The sequence below is a fragment of the Thunnus albacares genome, chromosome 20 (genome assembly GCF_914725855.1).
Source record: "Thunnus albacares chromosome 20, fThuAlb1.1, whole genome shotgun sequence".
Taxonomy (NCBI): domain Eukaryota; kingdom Metazoa; phylum Chordata; class Actinopteri; order Scombriformes; family Scombridae; genus Thunnus; species Thunnus albacares.
The window spans coordinates 19,100,805-19,120,726 of NC_058125.1; the positions used below are offsets into that span (position 1 = coordinate 19,100,805).

Below are 19,922 nucleotides of genomic sequence, written 5' to 3' on the forward strand. Positions count from 1 at the left end.
TTTCACCATCTTAATTTAGCGTGTGTGCATGCTAACATTGGCTAATTAGCACTAAAACCATCAAATATTGTTGAGATATTTTTAGCCTAGTGTGGTTAAACAGGACCTCAAAACTATTAATGTGATAAAAGCAGGATAAAATAATTTCATAACTTGCATTTTAAAAATGGATTACTTCACAATTTCATTGTTACATTATGTATTTTGTCTTTATTAATTCATATAATTATTTAATAATGTCTTACTGCATATAATTGATTTGTTTTTAAACACTTTGAGCCTCCATACTTTCAGCTGACAGCACTCTGCATCATTTCACCAAAACTAAAACTCCTATCAGCGCCCCGCAGCCCAGCCAGTAAATGACTCACACAAACAGTATTTATTCTTTCAAACGTGGAGTTTTTATTTGATAATACTGAATATTTTGTCCTTCGCCCGGACTTACACAAAGCATCAAACACATGCACAGTCCTCTATTCACACAAGATACTCATTTCTCTACACCTCTCCAAAAAGGATTATTCTCTCTCACTCTCACGTGACTCCAGCGCAAGAGGACCTTCTCGACTTGACACTACAGCTAAAGACATCGTAGACAAAGACAGCGAAAAACACACAAAAATCATGACAGGTATAATAATAACACTGAAAAAATACAAAGTAATGGAAAATGGAAAGAGTTTACTTTTAAATTATGCCTCTAATACTCCATCATATATATATTTTTTGTTAATGTAGCTTGAGGTGTATAAAACAGCACTGTAAACTTCGATTGAGTAACTTGCTTTCTAGGACAGCGATAAAGCTTTCATTAATAACTGGAAGGAGCAGGAAAGACAAGTCAAAGCTAACATTAAGCATGTAAAGACCTTATTACTCATGAAATGAACCGTCCGCGAGAATATATTGGCAAATTATGAAACTGCTGTTTGCATTTACAATCAACAGATAATACAAAGACACTGAAATAACATCCCACAAGCTGTTTTTGTTTCTCTTTCACACACAAAATCTGCAAAAAGATCCCTTATATCCACACCTCTCACACACCACTTTTTTGTTGTTTTTCCTTCCGCTGCCTACTTCATCTGTTACGACAAAGATAGCATATATTAAGCTTGCGTTTGTGGATAGATATGGATCACCAAAAGCACTCAAAATAGGCGAAATCTGCACCTGAGGTGGATCTGTCGGTCTGGGGGATAATAACTGTCACATCAGAGTGTTCAGGCTCTTGTCTTTACTGGAACTCATCCTCAAAAAGTGCAAATCTAGTTCTAATGCAGTAAATAATAATTATCAAGTAACAACAAAAGTCTATGCATAGGTACTGTACAGCTACATAGTGGGAATAAGGGAGAGGGGGAAGGAGATCTGAAGAAGAAAGGGAGAATTTCGGACATTTCTGATTAGACTGTGGGGCGGTGAAGACGTGGTGTTTTACCTCACGAGCAGGTTTAAATTTAGAGCGCTCATCTTCACACAGCATAGACTGGTCCAGTGAGGCCTGTGTGATGGTCACAGGCAGCTGTTAAAATCGCTACAAGGAATGAAACCAGAAAAGCTATCAGCCATGCAAGATGAATCATGTTCTTTTTAAAGAAACACTAAGCATGTCGTGGGCGTCACCTACTGTACGTCACCAGCAGCCAAACAGTTCCCAGCAGAGAAGATGAGAGAAGAAGTAACTAAATAGTGTTCAGGGGAGAGAGGGGAGACAATCATTTAAAAAAAGGCAACTTGGAATTTGGCTTTGGAATAAAATGGAGAATGAGGTAATAAAAGTAGAAACACGATGGGTAACGAATGATTGTCCGTAGATCGGGGACTGATTGGTGGAGTCGGAGAGCAGAGCTAATAAAGAGCTTTGCGGGGCAGGAAGTGCTCTGTCTCACCGAGAATTTATATCCTCCTGACGCCAGCCTCAGGAGGAAGTTTCATCATCACTCGACCAGTCTATGTCTCATGATGCATTTTGTTTGTTTTTACACAGATGCTGCGTCTGAGAACAACCTCCGAGCCTTTCCTCTTCAACGTTAAACTTGAAAGTACCCTCATATTGCTTTTCTGACTGACATTACTTACAGACAGCAAATTAAAAAGAGAGGCTAAAGATTGTTTTCAGACCAGCAGTTCATTTCAGTCACATTTGCCTTTTTTTTTTTTTTAAAAAAAAAAAAAAAAAAAAAAAAAAAATCACTTTGCCTGATGTTGCTGTCTTAAATTTCATTGGAATCGTTTACATTTATTTTCGTCAGGCTGTGCAGTGGGCAGTCAAGCGTGCTTGACTTGACTAGGGGTCCTCGGCGTCCATGAACTCCTTCTTGGGCGGTGCGACACCGCGGTACCAGGAGCAGGAGCCGTCTGCCCTCTTGACGCAGGCGTAGTGGTTGGCCTGGCGTCCGTGCACCTGCTTCTCGATCATCAGGTCCGTCCACAGACACTCCTCGGGAGCGGAGATCTCACAGGGCAGAGAGGGACAGCGCACAATCTGCAGACACACACAAAACAGTCTCCCATTACTGCATGAAGAAAGTTATGATATCTCTATTTTATATATATATATATATATATATACACACATACATACACACTGTTCAGGCTGCGTATTGTGCAAAATATTTTGTTTCTAGTGCTGTTATGATACCACAGTTTCAGTACAGATACCAAAACTTTTAATACCTGAGTTTACCTGAAGAAACCAAAGCTCACAAATGTTTTTTTTCCTCTTTTGAATCACAATTATTTATATTTTTGATGATTTGAGTTATCACTATTGCAAAGGAAACATGATTAATTGTGTGTTGTGAACCCAGTATGGACATTGTTGACAAATTCAAATGATGATGTTCAATAATTTATTATTTTAAAGAAAGTTGTCTGCTGTCCCAGAAGTTTGTCTACATGAAAACACACTCACTCTAAAACTGGCAGTATTATGATTTAAAGGAATAGTCTGACATTTTAAAAAAATACACAAGAGTTTGAGGAGAAAATCACTCCTGTCTGTCTGATGAATATGCAGCTACAGCCAGGAGACAGCTTAGTTTAGCCTAAAGACTGGAAATAAAGGGGGAAACAGCTAGTCTGGCTCTGTCCAAACAAAAATCCACCAACCAGCACCTCTAAATCTCAGTTAAGTTGTAAAGTTGCGGTTTTACACGGTTTGCAGTTTATTACCTCTGAACAGAGGCAGGCTAGCTGTTTTCCTCCTGTTTCCAGACTAAGCTAAGCTAAACTAAGCTAACCGGCTGCTGTCTGTGGTTTCATATTTACTGTACAGACAGAAAAGTGGTGTCGATGTTGTTGTCACTATTCTTTTAAACAATTTCCAACTTTGAGAAGACATATCCAGCGAGCTGCAGGCTGCATGAGCTTCGATACCAGCCCATCAAAATAAAAACATGTCACGACTCTTCTCCAGAACAGAGTTATTAATGTTTTCAGCTATCTTGCCTTCAGCAGGGTCGTGTTTGAGGTTGTTTCTGGTTTCCTTATATACTGTAAAATCGATCAAGTGACTTAAATCAAGTGAATAAGTGATCTTTAAGTCATATATTTTTAATAATTTGTGCTTTATACCAAGTAAGTACTGAGGTGTCCTCACCTAAACTGTGAAGCATTTGTTTTCGCTTAATTTGTTGATATTTTATAATGTAGTTTATAAAAATGATAGAAACTGATGAAAAATGTCTTTCCCAAGCTCCCGGAGCCACGATAGATCCTTAAAAGACTTCAGCAAAAATGGAAATCTGAACATCTACATTCCAATGACAAGATCATGTCACTTTACCAACGAACTACATCAGACCTTGAGATGAGATTGTTTGGTCAACAAAGAGATATTCAGTTTACATGATGGAAAACAGAAAAAAAAGAAAAGAAAAAGAAGGCAAATCCTCTCGTTGCAGAAGCTGAAACCGACGTTGAGCATTTTTTTCTTGATGAATGACTCGATTGTCAAAGTTTATGTCCATTAATTTTCTGTCAACATATTAAAAATCAACTAATCTCTTCTGCACAAACTCATCGCTCTGATGTTTGTTGTTGTATCTGTTGTTGTGGCTCGTGTCTCATCTCATTTAGTCTGTTATGTCTCCAGGAAGGGACGACTAGCTGCTGCATTTTTTTTTTTTTCTTCCTTTTTTTTTTTTTTTTTAGACAGACAAACCTCACACATAAACAGCCATCCTGTGCTTTACCTTGCAGTCACAGCCCATCTGGTAGCGCTGGCTCAGGCTCTTCTTCTGGGTGGTGCTCAAGGAGTCCCAGGGCATGATGTAATCACACAGGGTCACATGCATGCGCCCGCTGCCCTCGCCCTTGCCTGTAAACAAACGAGACAGCAATAAAAAGCTTTGCGACACACGAAACAACATTCAAAAACATGATCGCTGACGATCGGCGGCTGAGCGCCGGATGCGTCACTATGAAATGTTCTCGCTGTGAAGAACATCAGATAACAGATTCACAGGTTAAATAGATAAAATCTGTTATTTTTCAGGCTGGTGCCTGTAGGGGCAAACACAGACCACCTGTCCTTGTGATAACATAGAGCTTATGTTTCATGCACGAGTGACACCAGTCAAAACAAGGCGATATTTCAAGTAGGGTTTGCATATCTGCTGAGGCTGCGTCCTCCTCACTTCACCACTATCTGTCTGCGGAGCAACTCTCAACATGTTGAAGTCTTCACATTATGTCCTCCCAGACAGGACTGACTCATGTTTCACTGTAACTCTTCCAAATGTTAACCCTTCAAACTGAAGAAAAAAAGGATGAATCATTTTAAAAAGATGCCCCGGGCTGCAGAAAGTTTAACTGTCTTTCCCAGCTGCTTGAGTCTGAGAGAGAGGAAACGCTGGCTTCAGCAGTTCCTCTTCTTACAACTCTATGTAATTAGGGCAGAGTGTTTGCGGGTGCATCTCTGTCTGCGATGGGGAAACCAGAGCATGCATGACATCATGATCCTCTCTGTCTCCTCTGCTCGCTGTCTCAATCTGCTGCTGACTGACTGACTGACTGACTGACTGCGCCGCTTTCAGTCACAATATAACCCAGATTTTGTACGCAAACACGACTGCTGGCTTAGAAATATGACAATAAAAAGGTTTACTGGACTGTCCACGTCAAACGGAAATTGGACAGAGAATCAGGTTTGAAGATATTTGAGGATGACGGAATAACACGTGAGTAGGACAGGTACATAACAAGATATTTTGTGATTCCAAAAACAACAAAAAAAAAAGACAAAAAACATGATATGTCTGCACGCAAACCCTCCAACAAAAGATGCCAGGACTATAATGATGTCAAAGAAATACACTGTCCTGAAAAACTGACTTTTATCTTTAGACTACATTATGAAATGTACCTGAGATACTAGAAAAAACTGAGTATACTAAATAAATGCCTACAAAGATGTGACTCATCATGTTCCTGTTACAAGCATTGTATTTCCAATGTCATTATGCTTGAAAATGTCAATAAATATAAACATTTCAAATGAAATTTATTGACATAAATGTGAATAAAAAGGTCACTTTGACATACATTTAGATATATGTAATTCAGATACCTGGATAACAATGTTACCTTGTTCCCTTCAGGGTTTGCTATAAATGTTTTTTTTGCTTCACGTTCATCTCGGCTCAAGCAGGAAGAACCAGATATAAAATATGAACGTTTACAACTCTCAGGAGCACAAGTTGTACCAAGACAGACGAGGTCACTCCCAGTCTCCGCAGGGTTTAGTCAGCAGCGTATCATTACCCGTAATAACATAAACAGTTACTGCTCAAACACACACACACACACATAAAAAAAAAAAAAAAAAAAAAAATGTCCTTCTAGTCTGTATCCGTCCTGATGCTGCCCGTCTGCACCGGCTGTTTACACCTGCGAGTCGATATCTGATTATACGTCTGTGAATTCCTGTCGTTTTCCTATCTGTCTGAGTAACTGTCTGTCTTTTCATTCTTTCCATTTTTGTTTTTATATTCGATCTTAAGGTTTTTTTTTTCCCCCTGCAATAACTGAAATCACAGACAGCAGCAGTATTTATAGGACTACACTGAGTTATTTTTAACGAGTCAGCTAACGTGATCAGCCAGAACAAGACTTTTTAGCTTTCCAGTGTCTTATTAGTCAATGTGTCCACATCGGTTGCTAAAGAGGAAAAAAATGACTGTAGCGATTGTATCATCAGTCTGTGTAAATGTTATAAATGTGAAGGGTTTCCCCTCACATCACTCCTGATTAGTTACTTTTTAGCTTTACAGTTGCTGTAAAGCACCATTTTCTCTCTTAATATCACAACTGCGATGATTATTTTCATTCTTTATTAATTCAGTGAGGATTTTGGAGGCTTTTTTTTTTGATAGCACGGTAGAGAGACACTAAGGATGGGAAGTTGCGGTTACGTAACTTGTGTCGGTCACCAGATTACAGAGACATCTTGTCTATTGAGTGTTGTTGATCAATCACTTCCTCATTTGGGATACGAAATGTCAAAAAATTGCCCAACAGAACTTACCACACTCCTGAGTAACATATTAAAATGTGTTTTTATGACAAATTATGATTAATTATTCACTTACTCATAATTCACAAAGAACAGTAAAGCAGCAAATCCTCATGTATAAACAACAAACAATCAATTATTTGATATTTTTACTTGATAAATTACCTAAATTATTACTTGACTGTTAAAATTTTATGCTGATTTTGCAATTAAGTAACTGACTAAACAGTAAACACAGTGTATGCTTAAAGGAACAGTTTAACATTTGATGAGATATGTTTATTCACTTTTGTTGCTAAGAATTAGATGAGAAGATCAATAACACATCAAGTATGGAGCCACTGTTAGCTCTGTTAGCTTAGCTTTGCATAAAGACTGGAAATAGAGGGAAACAGCTAGCCTGGCTGCCAACCAGCACCTCTAAAGCTCACTAATTCACTAATTCTAACTAAGTTTGATCCGTATAAAAACCAAAGCACACACACAAAAAAGGAGAAGTTGTGGTTTTATAGAGGGGTTATGTGCCAGACTATGAGATCACCAAGAAACCACTGGAGACTCCAGGAAAAAAAAAAAACAGTTCAAGTAAACAAACCCCTGTAAAGAATACAACGTGTCATTTTTACATTTCTGTTAGTGTACAGATTAAACAAACAAGATAAAGTGTCTTAACTAGTGAGTGTTTATACTTCCAGTGTTTATGCTGAGCTAACCGATATGTGAGTGGTATCTCTTGTATCTTCTCATCAAACCCTTGCCAAGAAAGGAAACAGATGAGGTGACCAATAGGACAAGAGAAACGTTGTGAACTGCTTTAATTGCAGACGAGAATAAATAAAATCTCATAAGAAAACACACACACCTGAGATCAGGTACTCCTTCTTGCCGCTGGCATCCAGGGTAACGCCACAGACAGCGGACACAGGAGCGGTGAAGACAGCCTCGATGTCCTGGTTAGGCCCCTTGAACATCTGGAACAAAAAGCACAGCGAGAGGGTCAAAGGTCATCAAAACAGCTCTCACTAAAAACACTGTGGTGACGCATTCTACCAGCGTCTTCTCACCTTGATCTGTTTGACCTCATACTGGATCCTCTTGATGGGGTTCCCGTAGATATCGTTCCCAGAATCCACCTCTCTCTCTCCCACCACCTTTGCTCGAATCACTGTTACAGAAGCAGAGCAGCGTGTGTCAGAGGTCACGTGACCTTACACTCAAAAACACAGAGAGTCTCACACACAGTAGAGGAGATGAAGAAATAAAACCATGAGAAATAAAAAGGATAAAGAAAAAAAAAAGGGCTGTTTAAGCAACTACAGCACATTTTAAGAGGCTTTTCCTTGAGAAAAACTGGTCGACTGTTTTTCTAGAAGTAAAAAAAAACTGACAAACTGAAATTATAAACACACAAACCAACTAACACATGTGTTAGAGCTTCGAGCAGGGCTGGGCGCTACGGATAAAAGGAACGACATGGTCAACAATATTTTTTCTGGTACTAGTGATTCAAGTGTTAGTTTTTAACCGCAGTCAGCTTGAGATCATTAATAGAAAACAAAAGACTTCAGCAAAATGACAACGAGATCATGGTCACAATGTTCCTGATTCCACTGAAAGCTGATAAACAATAATATTGAATCATCAGGCTCAGCTTCTTCTTCTTCTTCTTCTTCTTATTTACCACATCCCGGGCTAAGAAGAGGGCAGATTGGACCACATCAGGAACAACATCCACAGCTGTCTGAAGTCTCGTGTGCACAAACCACATCAAGAAAATGAAGAAAACGAGCCACAGCCGCCGAGCTTCAGCTTCTAAAGCAGCCCAGTCAATGAAAAACACAACTGCGGCGTTTCATTGGTCCAATACGACTTCAGAAACAGACACATGAACCGACTTGGCCCGCAGCACGAAGCTTCCTGCTTCCAAACATGAAACAAGGAAACCATCAAAGAATCAGATTTAGAGAATAAGAATACAATGTGAAAGCCAATACGGGGAGAAAGACTTAGCCAGAGGCATATTTCTCTCTCTCTCTCTCTGTGTGTGTGTGTGTGTGTGTGTGTGTGTGTGTGTTTTAATGGCCTGACTGACTACATCAAGCTTCAGCTATGCTTTGGGCATTTATTCAGAATGGAAAATATGAGCAATAGAGAAAAAAAAAAAAGAAACAAAAAAAAAAAAAAACATAAAATAAGCAGGAACAGAGGACACGTACACATAGATAAACACACACACACACACACACACACACACACACACACACACACACACACACACACACACAGAGAGAGTTGTCTGCCGTTGCTCTTACACCCTTGGGTTCAGTTTATGGCTTGGAGCAGACACAAATATGGGGTTCATGGCTCCCAGAGTTAATAACGTCTCTGCTTCTCCCTCGCTACTTCCTTTTCCCCCTTTTCATTCTTCCCCCTGGTCCAGACACACATGCTTTTCTGCACATGTAGCTCACAGGGCTGCAACTGATTACTTTCATTATTTATTTGTATTCTTTCTTTTTTTTAAAAAAACAAATCAATAATCATTTAGTCTATAAAATTTCAGAAAATAGTGAAAAAGCTCACACAAAGTCCAAAACCCCAAAATATTCTATTTATAAAATTTTATAAAAAAAAAAAAAAAAAGAGAGAAGCAACAAATCCTCACAATTGAGAAACTGGAAGCAGCAAATGTTAATAATTTTGCTTGATAAATGGCGATTATGCAACAATTAGTCAATTAATTGATGGGCAGAAAATTAATCAGCAACTATTTTGATAATAGATTAATCATTGTAGTCGTTTATCAAGAAAAAAATGCCAAAAATTTGCTGGTTGCAGCTTCTCAAATGTGAGAATTTGAACCTTTCCTGCGTCATATGTGATGGGAAACTAAATTTCTTTGGATTTTTGATCAATGATCAGAACACAAGACAGTCGAAGATGTCCCCAACTGGGCATTTCTCATAGTTTCCTGATATTTTATAGACCAAACAATTAATTGGTAATGAAAATAATCGTTATTTGCAGCCCTAATTGTTTCAGCACTGATCAATAGTGGAGCAGATTCTGATGGTTGATGGAGAAGAGGTGGTAATCCATAATCATCCTGGCATGTCACCATGTCAACAAGGACGACAGCTTAAACAATATCCACACTCATTAAATATATGATGTGTGAAATAGCACCTTTGATCTTTTTTAGCCTGAGAGTTACAGCGTTATTTCATATAAAAGGTAAATTCAGTTCACACAGAGTTGATTAGTTGATTGACAGAAAGTTAATCGGTAATTTTGATAATTGAATAATTAAATTAAGCAAGTTTGGTAACAAGTCTTCCATATCAACTTAAAGATAATAATATGTTTTAAAGTGTTGTGTTTGCAGCGAGCTGGTAGCTCCCAGTGCGAAGTGCCTTAAACCTGCATTTTCTCTAATGGCCATCAGGGGGCGACTTCACTGACGTCTACAAAAAAAAAAATGACCTGATTTATTACCGCAGTAAACACTTTCCTGATGACTTCATGTTCTCAATCACTAGTATCAAGTCTTTAAGACAGCATGATGTTCATTTTGCAAATTATGGTCCCATTTAGAGTAAAATAGACGATAAAGCAGGGTATGCTTTAGGGCGTGGCTACGTCGTGATTGACAAGTCGCTACCACGGCGCTGCAGTTGGATCTTGGGGAGCTCTTCCCAAGCTCCAAAAAGCCAAGGTGGCGACGGTCAAAATGTCAAACTCGAAGCTTCAAAATGGGAATCTACAAACCAGTGGGTGACGTCACAGTGGCTACGTCCACTTTATTTTTTAAGTCTGTGGTTTGCAGCTTGTTGTGCTGCCCCCAAGTGGCCAAAAAAAATCCAATGATGCGAGTTTAAGTGAAAGTTTAAGTTGTAAACATAATGTTTAAGAAATGAACCCAAACTGACATTCAAACAGATTACATTTTTTTTTCTTTTTTGGTTGATTACTACTCGCTGATAAAAGAGGAAGAGGAGATTAAAACTTTGATGAGAGCTTTGTTGACTCAGAGATGAACAAATCAGCTATTTTAACAACTTGGAACTGGAGTTATTTCACTTATTTTCTGATCTCTACATGAAGCTTTTTCCTGTTGTACTGATAAATGTGATTTTAAATGGTGGTTTGTTTAATCGTTGCTCAAGTTGTGTGGACCACAGAAGGACTAGCGACCTCTTTGTGGAAGCTAATTGGGATCCAAATAAACAATAAAAGACACAAAATGGAAGCGGCTCACAGAGCTAAATAAATGTCTAGTCATTCATCAGTGCTTCAGAGAAACCAATCCTTCCTCTCAAGAAAACTTTTGCATTTTAGTTCCACTCTGATGCTTATGCAAATACGCAGAAGCAGCCAGAATACACACATAAACACACACACGCAGCAGTATACCTGGCTGGCGCTCTCTCCTGCATTCCTTTCAGTTTTTCCGCTCTCGTTTCCTGACCTCATTCTGAGCCACAAACTAATGAGCAAAGAATCAGCAGCAGGGCACAATACTGAGGGGAAATTACTCTGTTATTCACAACAGATTGCTATTATGGAGGCTTATCTGTCCACCTCGATGTTGCAGACATGTTTACTTCTCAGTTTCACCCAGCAATAAAGCTGAAGTGGTTGATCCTGTGCAGTCTAAACAGCGCGTTGCGGAGGCAGCAGACTACACAGCGTGAAGCTAAAACAGCACGACTACCGGGGAGGCCTGCAGGAGTTACACCACAGATTGATCCCAACGTCGTCTGATCACCGGCAGTCAATCAGCAGCCATGAGCCCCCTTCGTAAACCACCGGCTGACCCACATTCAGTCTGTTCCCCTACCCTCCCCGACCAGGATGAAGCTTAATGACATGTAAAACGCCTATCAGACGCACTACGCAATGTTTTCCATGCAAACTCCATATGAACACACACACACCACATCCCAAGAAGTGCCCCCCCCTCCCCCCTCCTCATTCAATCCACCGCATGACTATCCATTTCTTTTTTCATACTCCACCAAATCATCCCCGACTTTCCCCCATGTGGTTTCAGTTCCAGACGCATGTGGGCCTTCTGTTTAACCTGTCATTTGAACGGAGATGAGACGCCCTCTTGACCTCTGACAACATCTGTATGAAGACCTGAAGAAGAAAGCTCTGGTTTTCTCTGTTAGGTCTTCATGAAACAAACCCTACAGAAGAGACGATCAATAAACTTTCATCAGAGATACAGAGAGAGCAACTGAGGGGATAAAAAGCTCAAATATTAGAGCCTGAACAATGTAACAGGACAAAACTGTGGACTAGAGCTCCAACAAGTAGCCGATTAGAGTAAATTAATCAGCAACTATTTTAGTCATTTTAAAGCAAAAATGCTAAACATAAGCTAGTTTTAGCTTCTCAAATGTGATTAATAAATGATTTTCTTTGTCATACAGCTGATTATCTTTAGGTTGGTAAAGATCAAGACATATGAAGATGTCAACTTTGACTCTGGGAATTTATAACAGACATTTTATAGACAAGACAATCGATTAACTGAGAAAATAAACAGTCAGATTAATCAATAATGAAAATAATTGTTAGCTGCAGCCCTATTGTGGAGCAATAAGCAATAGATTCACTGGTTTTAAGATGTATATACACAAAGTATACGAGTACACAGTGTATTCTTTACTCAAGTGTAATATATTGTTATATTTGTGTTTTTATTTCTATTATTTATAGTATTATAGGGCTGCAAGTTGATTCATTTGATAATTATTTTGATTTATTGATTAATTGTTTGGTCACAATGTCTTCAAATACATCGTTCTGTCCGAGCAACAGTCGAAATATTCAGTTTACAATTATACAAAGCAGAGAAGCAAATCATTATATTTGTATTTATATACATAATCATTATTAATTGGTTATCAAAACTGTTGTAGATAACGTTTGTGTCTATCAAATAATCATTTTAGCACTTTAACCTTTAAAGCAGCATTATTGGTTTTTTGGCCACTTGGGGGCAGCGAAACAAGCTGTAAACACAACGTTGTGGCAAACAGTAGTAGTACTGTATGAACATCCAGCTGCCACAAAGCAACATTAACATTTATTTGTGTTTATATTGTGTTTCTTGCCAACTGACAAATGCAAGTCCAATATTCACTTTCCTTTGTCTGTCTGAGAGTGAACCAAAACAACAAAGTTGTAAAAAACCAAAACAACGAGCTGAAAGAGGCTAAAAAGCTCCACAGAGCCGAGATGATAAATTGTCTGTGGTTTGAAATAGCCACCTTATATATTACACGAAAAATTATTTTAAAAATGTGAAAATATGAATTAGTGCAGCTTTAATTTCTAGTGAAGTTTGTCTGTTATTTTCACTGTTGATGATTAAGTTTATTGTTCAAGTGTAAAATATTTTCCTCAGTACAGATCTTTGACATCTCTATCAATGATATTGGAGATAAATATTTATGTAAAACACAATTAAAACACAAATAACGGCAGATATAAAAGTTATTGATGATCAGAATCAGCCTAAGAAAATGAGAATCCATTGGTTTCTTTTAAATATCCTCCGAGACTTTCATATTGTTTGAAGAGGTTTTGAATCATAGACTTTCTCACGCAGTCACTCACACATGCACATTTCATGAAGAGAAAAAAAAAACTTGTTTATATTCCCATAAATGGAAACACATTGATTCAGTGTGCATGTGTTATTACATGTCCACTGCTTTGTTTTGTGCAGACAGCTGGGTGACTCCACACCACCCAGCCTCCGGACAGTCTGACTGGGCCGGGCTGCCGGGGAAGTTCCCCTTTGTGGGCAACAGATTTATATGAAAAGAGGATGTTTGCTTCATATGTTTACGTGAGTGTGTGTGTGTGTAACATTATGCGGTGGGTGCGTGACACTGCTTGCTTTTTATGGCTTGTGGTCTGACCAGGAGCATCACTTAGCATGAAAAATAGAAGGTAACACACACACACACACACTACTGATTCCAGCATTTACAGTGTGTGTGTGAACACGCAACAACTGGGAAACCATTTTTAAAAAAAAACCCCAAATGTCACATAATTTTTGACAACGCCGCTTTTGTTGTTGCCTACACGCACATTCTCCCCAAACAGACAATCGAGTCTATTCATATTCTCTGTTTGTCAACATTGCTCCTTCTTCCTCTACATGGTCCTTTCTTCATTTCTGCAGGATCATATCTCAATGTTTCTTCCAGCAGGTGGGGTCACTGGGAGTTTTCAGATCCACCAAAGTTGCAGTTTCATCCTCATGAAATCATCGCTGGACAATGACATCAGCCATTGTTGCTGTTCAGCAGTGTGTGCGGCCTTAAACATCCATCCAGCTGCATTAATTAATATTTCTATATTAACACTGGATCAAATGATAATGTCTAATATGAAAAGATCTCTTAGTGACTCAGCATTCCCCTCGACTCTACCGAGCTTTTTAGCATCTTTCAGCTCATTGTTTTGGTTTTGGTTCAGTGTCGTTACTAGATACAACAGGCTGCTGATAAACCTGCTGTAGAGAACCTCCGTTGAGGTTTATCTTTCTGTAAAATTTTAAAGCAGCTCTAATCAATACATTTGTTAACTGTGGATCAAATGCAAACCTGTGATTTCAAAAGGGTCACTTGTAATGGTGAACCCACAGCCTCTGCAGTTCCTCTCCAGCTCTATGGGGGCATTTTAGCGTCTTTCAGCTCATTGTTTTGGTTCACTCTCACAGACAGACAGTTAGCGACTAGCTGCTGAAGATAGTGGCGCATTTAGACATTGGTCATTGTTGCCGTTTAGCGGTCTGCGCAGCCTTAACGTCCCAGTGAAATGAGAAATACATTTTCCAAGTTTTAATCCAGTGTCTCTGTGTTAATTATTTATTCATCTCTTTTCTCTTCCTGTAAAACAGTTTCAAATGTTTGATGAGTCATCCTGCACTCAGAGGCATTTACTAAAGTTCAATCAATAAAATGTGACTTTGGGCAGGTAGCTTGCCACACTGATCTTATAAAACCGCACTTCACCGTTTGTGGGTCGTAATAGCTAACAGAGTAATATGGAGACAGACAGGAAGAGATGTGTGTTTGGATATCAGTGGGTAAAAACAATGTGGCTCTTGAGGTCTAATTCATTCTTGTCCTCCCCCTGATTTAACAACAGGTGAGGAGGTGTGCGTGTGGAGTAGCTCAGTATCGCACTTAACTGTAAGCCCCGCCCACTTTTCAATGGTCCAATCAAATGCGAAGGATTCGATTTAAACCCTTCTTGTAACTGTACACTGCTCAAATATTCTGTTTCTCTGGAAAATATGTCACAGTACAGAAGACAAAGACACTGATGTACATTTCACTGGAACTTTAAACTCAGACTACAGGAGATGTGGGCTGATTTATCCCCGACAATCGGAGGAGAAATCTGGTCTGGGATCTTGTTCAGCCCAGATTTTCTGGTAATGTGAGGGATTTACAGATCCAATCTTAAACCTCCAGAACTGCTCGCAGACTCATCGACACCGCCCCGATAATTTCAAACATCAAAAATCTGGATGTTTACATCACTACTTTCTGAGCAAGACCACAACAGCCAATGAGAGGGAGCTGACGGCGTTGCCAAGCAACAGTAAACATTCTAGCCCTTGAGGCTAATGTTAGCTAGCATACTACTGTCGACAGGTATTATAACTAACAGTTAAAATCTCACCTCCAGCTCTCACTGAAGAACAGAAAACCTGTGTTAACCGCATCTCTTCAACCATTTTTAATCTTCTACTTTTGGTTTTTTTCTCACTGCAAATTATTTTGTTTACATCTACTTCCCCATGAGATCACATGAGGTGGTGCAACTGCTCCCTCTGGCACGATAATCTTTGATAATATCCTGTCGTGTGTGTGTAGTAGTGCCCCATTATGTTCAAATCTTGTAGTGTGTGCATGTTTGAGATTAAAGAGAAGAACATCTGTGAAGTTTCTCCTTGTGTGTGTGTGATGCAACCAGATTTCAAAATCGGTTAAGATTTTAAAACTCCTGTAGTCGGAGCCCAGCTTAAAACATCCTCCTCCCTCTGTGAGAAAAAAAAAAAAAAAGAAGAAGAAGAAGCTATATTGACTCACAGACCCTTTAAAAACAACATGAGCACACCAAACACAAACACACGAATCCTGAAACACATCCTGTCTCCGCCAGCTCAGCAAGAAACTGAGTCACACTTGAAAATAGAGCTGTCATTTTGCAATATCATATTACACAGTTATCTTATCAACACACACACACACACACACGCATCTGTGCATCTGCAGGGAAATATGGGACAAAAAAAAAAGAAGGAAGAAAAGACGCTTTGGAGCCAAAGTAGTGTGGTCTTAAAAGTTTCTCATTCTCATGGATACCATGCATATTTTCACTTGGATTGTGAATTTTATTGCTTTTCTCCCGGAAAACACACCCTCAACTGACAGCCAGATGTCTTGTGTGTGTGTGTGTGTGTGTTTTGTGTGTGTGTGTGTGTGTGTGTGTGAGAGAGAGTTCACCAATGCATGGCAGCCTTTCTGAAAGTGCGTGTGTCCCTGCGTTACACCGGGAGCAAAGTTGGGAAAACCCCAGCAGCATTCCTGCAATTCCTCCCAGCACCACCCCTCGCAGGAAGAAACAGGGCAGGAATGGAAATAAAAATATGAGGAAAGCTCGCGGTGCGACATATTCTGTGGTTGAGATTCAATCCCCCCCTAAAAAATTTCTCTTTCACAGACCAACCGCTCCGCTCTCTCCATCCCTTGTCCTCCTCTCTGCTCTTTCCCTCCTTGTCTCTTTTCCTCTCTTGTGCCACGTTGCCCTGCAGAGCCAGGCAACGCTCCTTCTTCGTCCTGGAGCTGCTGAATGCCGAGGGTGAAGCCTGGTAAACACAAGTCAAGCTCTGAGCTCCGGAGCTGAGACATTTATGTACAACGATGGTCCCGCTGTGCTTCCTGTATCTCCCGGCTGACTCACACAAACATAAAGCATTTATACACCCTGAGATACAAGAATATGTTATTGTGGATTTTTAGAGGGCAACGCAGAGATGTAACAATGACATTAGAGGAAAGTTCAATAACAACTCATGAATGAGAGCCACAAATGCACTTTTAACTCCTTAAAGTGATGCTAGATTGCATTTTAAGGTGGACTTTGCTTCAAAATAAGCTTTGTGTTTGTGTTTGGGGGTGTGTGTGTCCCTTCAAGGCATGCCACCATGACACCTAAACAACATATTATCTATTTCTTCTCTTCAAATATGGCTACTTGTGCATTTTAGAGAGCTATCCTTGTCAACACGGCACGATAAAATATGATAATGGGATCTGCATGTGTCTGCAAGAGTGCAGTCTGCATGCAGCGCACAAACTGTCTGGGCCATGGCCTTGAGGAGCAACACCCTCCACCTCCAGCCTTTCCAGCGGTTTCCAGCAGCCTCTCTCAGCCCATTCAACACGCACCGGAGGCGGACTGAGCGGCTGCAAAGAGGCCGCTGTAGCTACCGTGCAGGAGCCTGGTGCAACATGGGCCACGTAAACAACAACATCAACAACAACAACAACAACAACAACAAGTCTCCAGTGCTGTACTCACCTATATCGGCGTTGCAGAACGCCTGTTGCGGATGTACCGGAGCGCAGCTGCAAGCTTCCGCGAGCTCCTCCGCCCGCCACAGGACCAGCAGCGCGAGCGTGCAAAGGATGCCGTTAACGGTAAACGGCATTTTTATCAACACTGATGCGACGTTTCCCACCCTCTTCGTGGCTTGTGTTTTGTCTGCGCAGATGCGTCGCAGTGTGGCTCCAGCGACCCTCCGCTTGTTTTTCTGTCTCTTTTTTTTGTTTGTTTTTTCTTTAACCGACAGAAACCGGGCGACGTCAACAACACCGGACGGTCCGCTCAGTCAGCTCCGGGATAAAAAGGTGAGGTTACACGGTATGCTCGGTGGTCTTCTTGCCGGTGTCTGCAGCTGTCTGTCTTTCGGGAGTGTTTTCGTTTCTGGGATCAAGGCGGTTTTATAAAGCTGCCAGGCCGACTCCTCCCCCCGGTGGTGACGGTCAAACCGGCAGGGGGCGCTCGGTCCTCCGCCTGGAACAACCGGAGCTGCTGCTGCTGTTTACAGTGGTGGAAGAAGTACTCAGATACTTTACTTAAGTAGAAATACCGATGCAGTAATGTACAAATACTCCATTGCAAGTGAAAGTCCTGCATGAAAAATATTACTACAGTAAAAGTACATAAGTATTATCAGCTAAATGTAGTTAAAGTATCGCAGTAAAAGTAGTGGTTTGGTTCCTCTGACTGATATATTATTATTTATGACATCATTAGATTATTAATACTGAAGCATCAGTGTTAGAGCAGCATGTTACTGTTGTAGCTGCTGGAGGTGAAGCTAGTTTCAACTACTTTATATACAGTTAGCTAGTTTAGTCCAGTGATTACCAACCTAGGGGTCAGGGCCCCTCCAAAAGGTCACCAGATAAATCTGAGGGGTCGTGAGATGATTAATGGGAGAGAAAAGAAGAAAAAACAAAGTTCTGATACACAAATCTGTTTTCAATTTTTGGACTGTTTCTCTAATCTTTGATTTTTGGTGAAATATTGGATCATTTGAACATTTATTGAAATGAAACCATGTGAGAAGTTTAGAGGGAAAAATCACTATTTGGTGCAGCTGTTAACAACTCATAAACATCTGAAATGTGACCCCGACTACACACTGCTTTTTGTAAGATGTAAAAAGCCAAAAAAGTTTGGAAACCACTGGTTTCATCTTTAACAATGTATTGTATTTTAAAAGCTTGTTATATTATCCATTGTGTCAAATCTTCATCTGAAAAGTAACTAAAGCTGTTAAATAAATGTAGTAGAGTAGAGAGTATGATATTTCCCTCTGAAATATAGTGGAGTGGAAGTATTTAGTACCATCACATGGAAATATTTAAGTAAAGTATTATATTTATCTCACACTTTTAGCTATAAGAAAACACTTAAAATATCTTAGTATCTACCTGTGACACTGGCTAAACAAAATCTGATGATCAAGTAACATTTCTTTTGATCAAATTTATAAAAACATTTCATATAAAAAAGACTTTGGTTCCTACACATATAATCAATTTCCAACAGAGCTGTGTAATGTTACAACTTTATTAAAAAATTCAATTATTACAAAATACATAGTCAAATTTTAAAAAATCTGGGTTTGGTTTCAGAAAAACTTCATCTATGTGTGATATTTGACTAATAATATAATTTAATTTATATAGTAAATGTATTTGTCTTCAGATTTGTGAAAATTATGAAAACTAAACAGCCTGTTAGAGTTACAGAGAAGTCATTACACATTTTACAATAGTAAATCCAACAAAGATCTTGGCAAACTTTCCAGTGTGAGAATAACTAAATAAATAAATGTGTTTTCAACGAAACTTAAAAAAAAATGAATAATTCACATCAACATCAGGTTTTAACTGTCTTTTCGTAACAATTGTGAATCATCTTTTATGACACTTTTTTTTTTTTTTTACCTTCAGATCAAATATTCATGCTTTATTTTTCATAACCATATAACTCATGTTTTTACCACTTTCTAATAAGGCAACCTTTATAAAGGCTTCATAATTAGTAACACATGGATATATTAAATAGTATTAAATCATTATAGTTTATAGATAAGTTACAAGCCATTGACTTTTCCACTCTTAAGTTGATTTATTTGCTAATTATGTGCATTTACTTTTTTGCTTTGTCTCAAATTATTGTATTTTCTCATGTGCGAATCATCGTAATGTGAAGTTTCCGTCCTATAATTAACCTCATATGTACATTTTTTTACATGCTGAAGTTGATTAAGTCTGAACTCAAACATAAACTACATCCAACATCCTTTCTGCAGTTCTCTCTCTCTGCATCCTTGAACATGACCTACACACATGTTGTACAGGATTAACTTCAATGATGCACTTCTGCACATCTGGTATGCGGCTAACTGAAAATGCTACAACATGATGACCAAAGCACATCTGGGTTTGTTGTACTTCTGTGCAACTTCCCTGTGAATCTGATGTTTTCTTAATGTATTCTTAATTAGATATGCATTAAATATATGTACATTTATACAAAATTAATGCCTAAACAGGATAATTTGAGTATTAAGTTCTCAGAAACACACACAAAGACATTAATTTGTCATTGCAGATGTTCAGTTTGTTGTTTTTCTTACTCTGTCATCAATTTCTCCACAAAAGCTCATTAAAGTTTCCTAAAATCTAATCTAAAACTATCACCTGACAACCCGTTCATCCATGTAAATAAAAACATTTTACAGCACAGATGATAAAACAAAAAAAACACAACAGGG

The 19,922-nt window shown here is 39.1% G+C and overlaps 1 protein-coding gene across 1 annotated transcript; it reads right to left on the reverse strand.

Moving 5' to 3' along the window:
• Nucleotides 1-381: 381 nt before the first annotated feature.
• timp2a (TIMP metallopeptidase inhibitor 2a) lies at nucleotides 382-17,559 on the reverse strand. Its single transcript, XM_044337559.1, has 5 exons — nucleotides 17,150-17,559; nucleotides 7,591-7,691; nucleotides 7,389-7,497; nucleotides 4,206-4,330; nucleotides 382-2,494 (listed from the first exon to the last, which is right to left on the reverse strand). The coding sequence occupies exons 1-5, from the start codon at nucleotides 17,277-17,279 to the stop codon at nucleotides 2,297-2,299; spliced, it is 663 nt and encodes a 220-aa protein (XP_044193494.1). The 5' UTR covers nucleotides 17,280-17,559; the 3' UTR covers nucleotides 382-2,296.
• Nucleotides 17,560-19,922: the final 2,363 nt, after the last annotated feature.

Coding starts and splice junctions, on each gene's coding strand:
- timp2a (XM_044337559.1), bottom strand. CDS start 17,279: ATGCCGTTTACCGTTAACGGCATCCTTTGCACGCTCGCGCTGCTGGTC. Junction 4,331..7,388: donor GAAGGAGTACCTGATCTCAG/GTGTGTGTGTTT, acceptor GTTTGTTTACAG/GCAAGGGCGAGGGCAGCGGG. Junction 2,495..4,205: donor AGATGGGCTGTGACTGCAAG/GTAAAGCACAGG, acceptor GTGTGTCTGCAG/ATTGTGCGCTGTCCCTCTCT.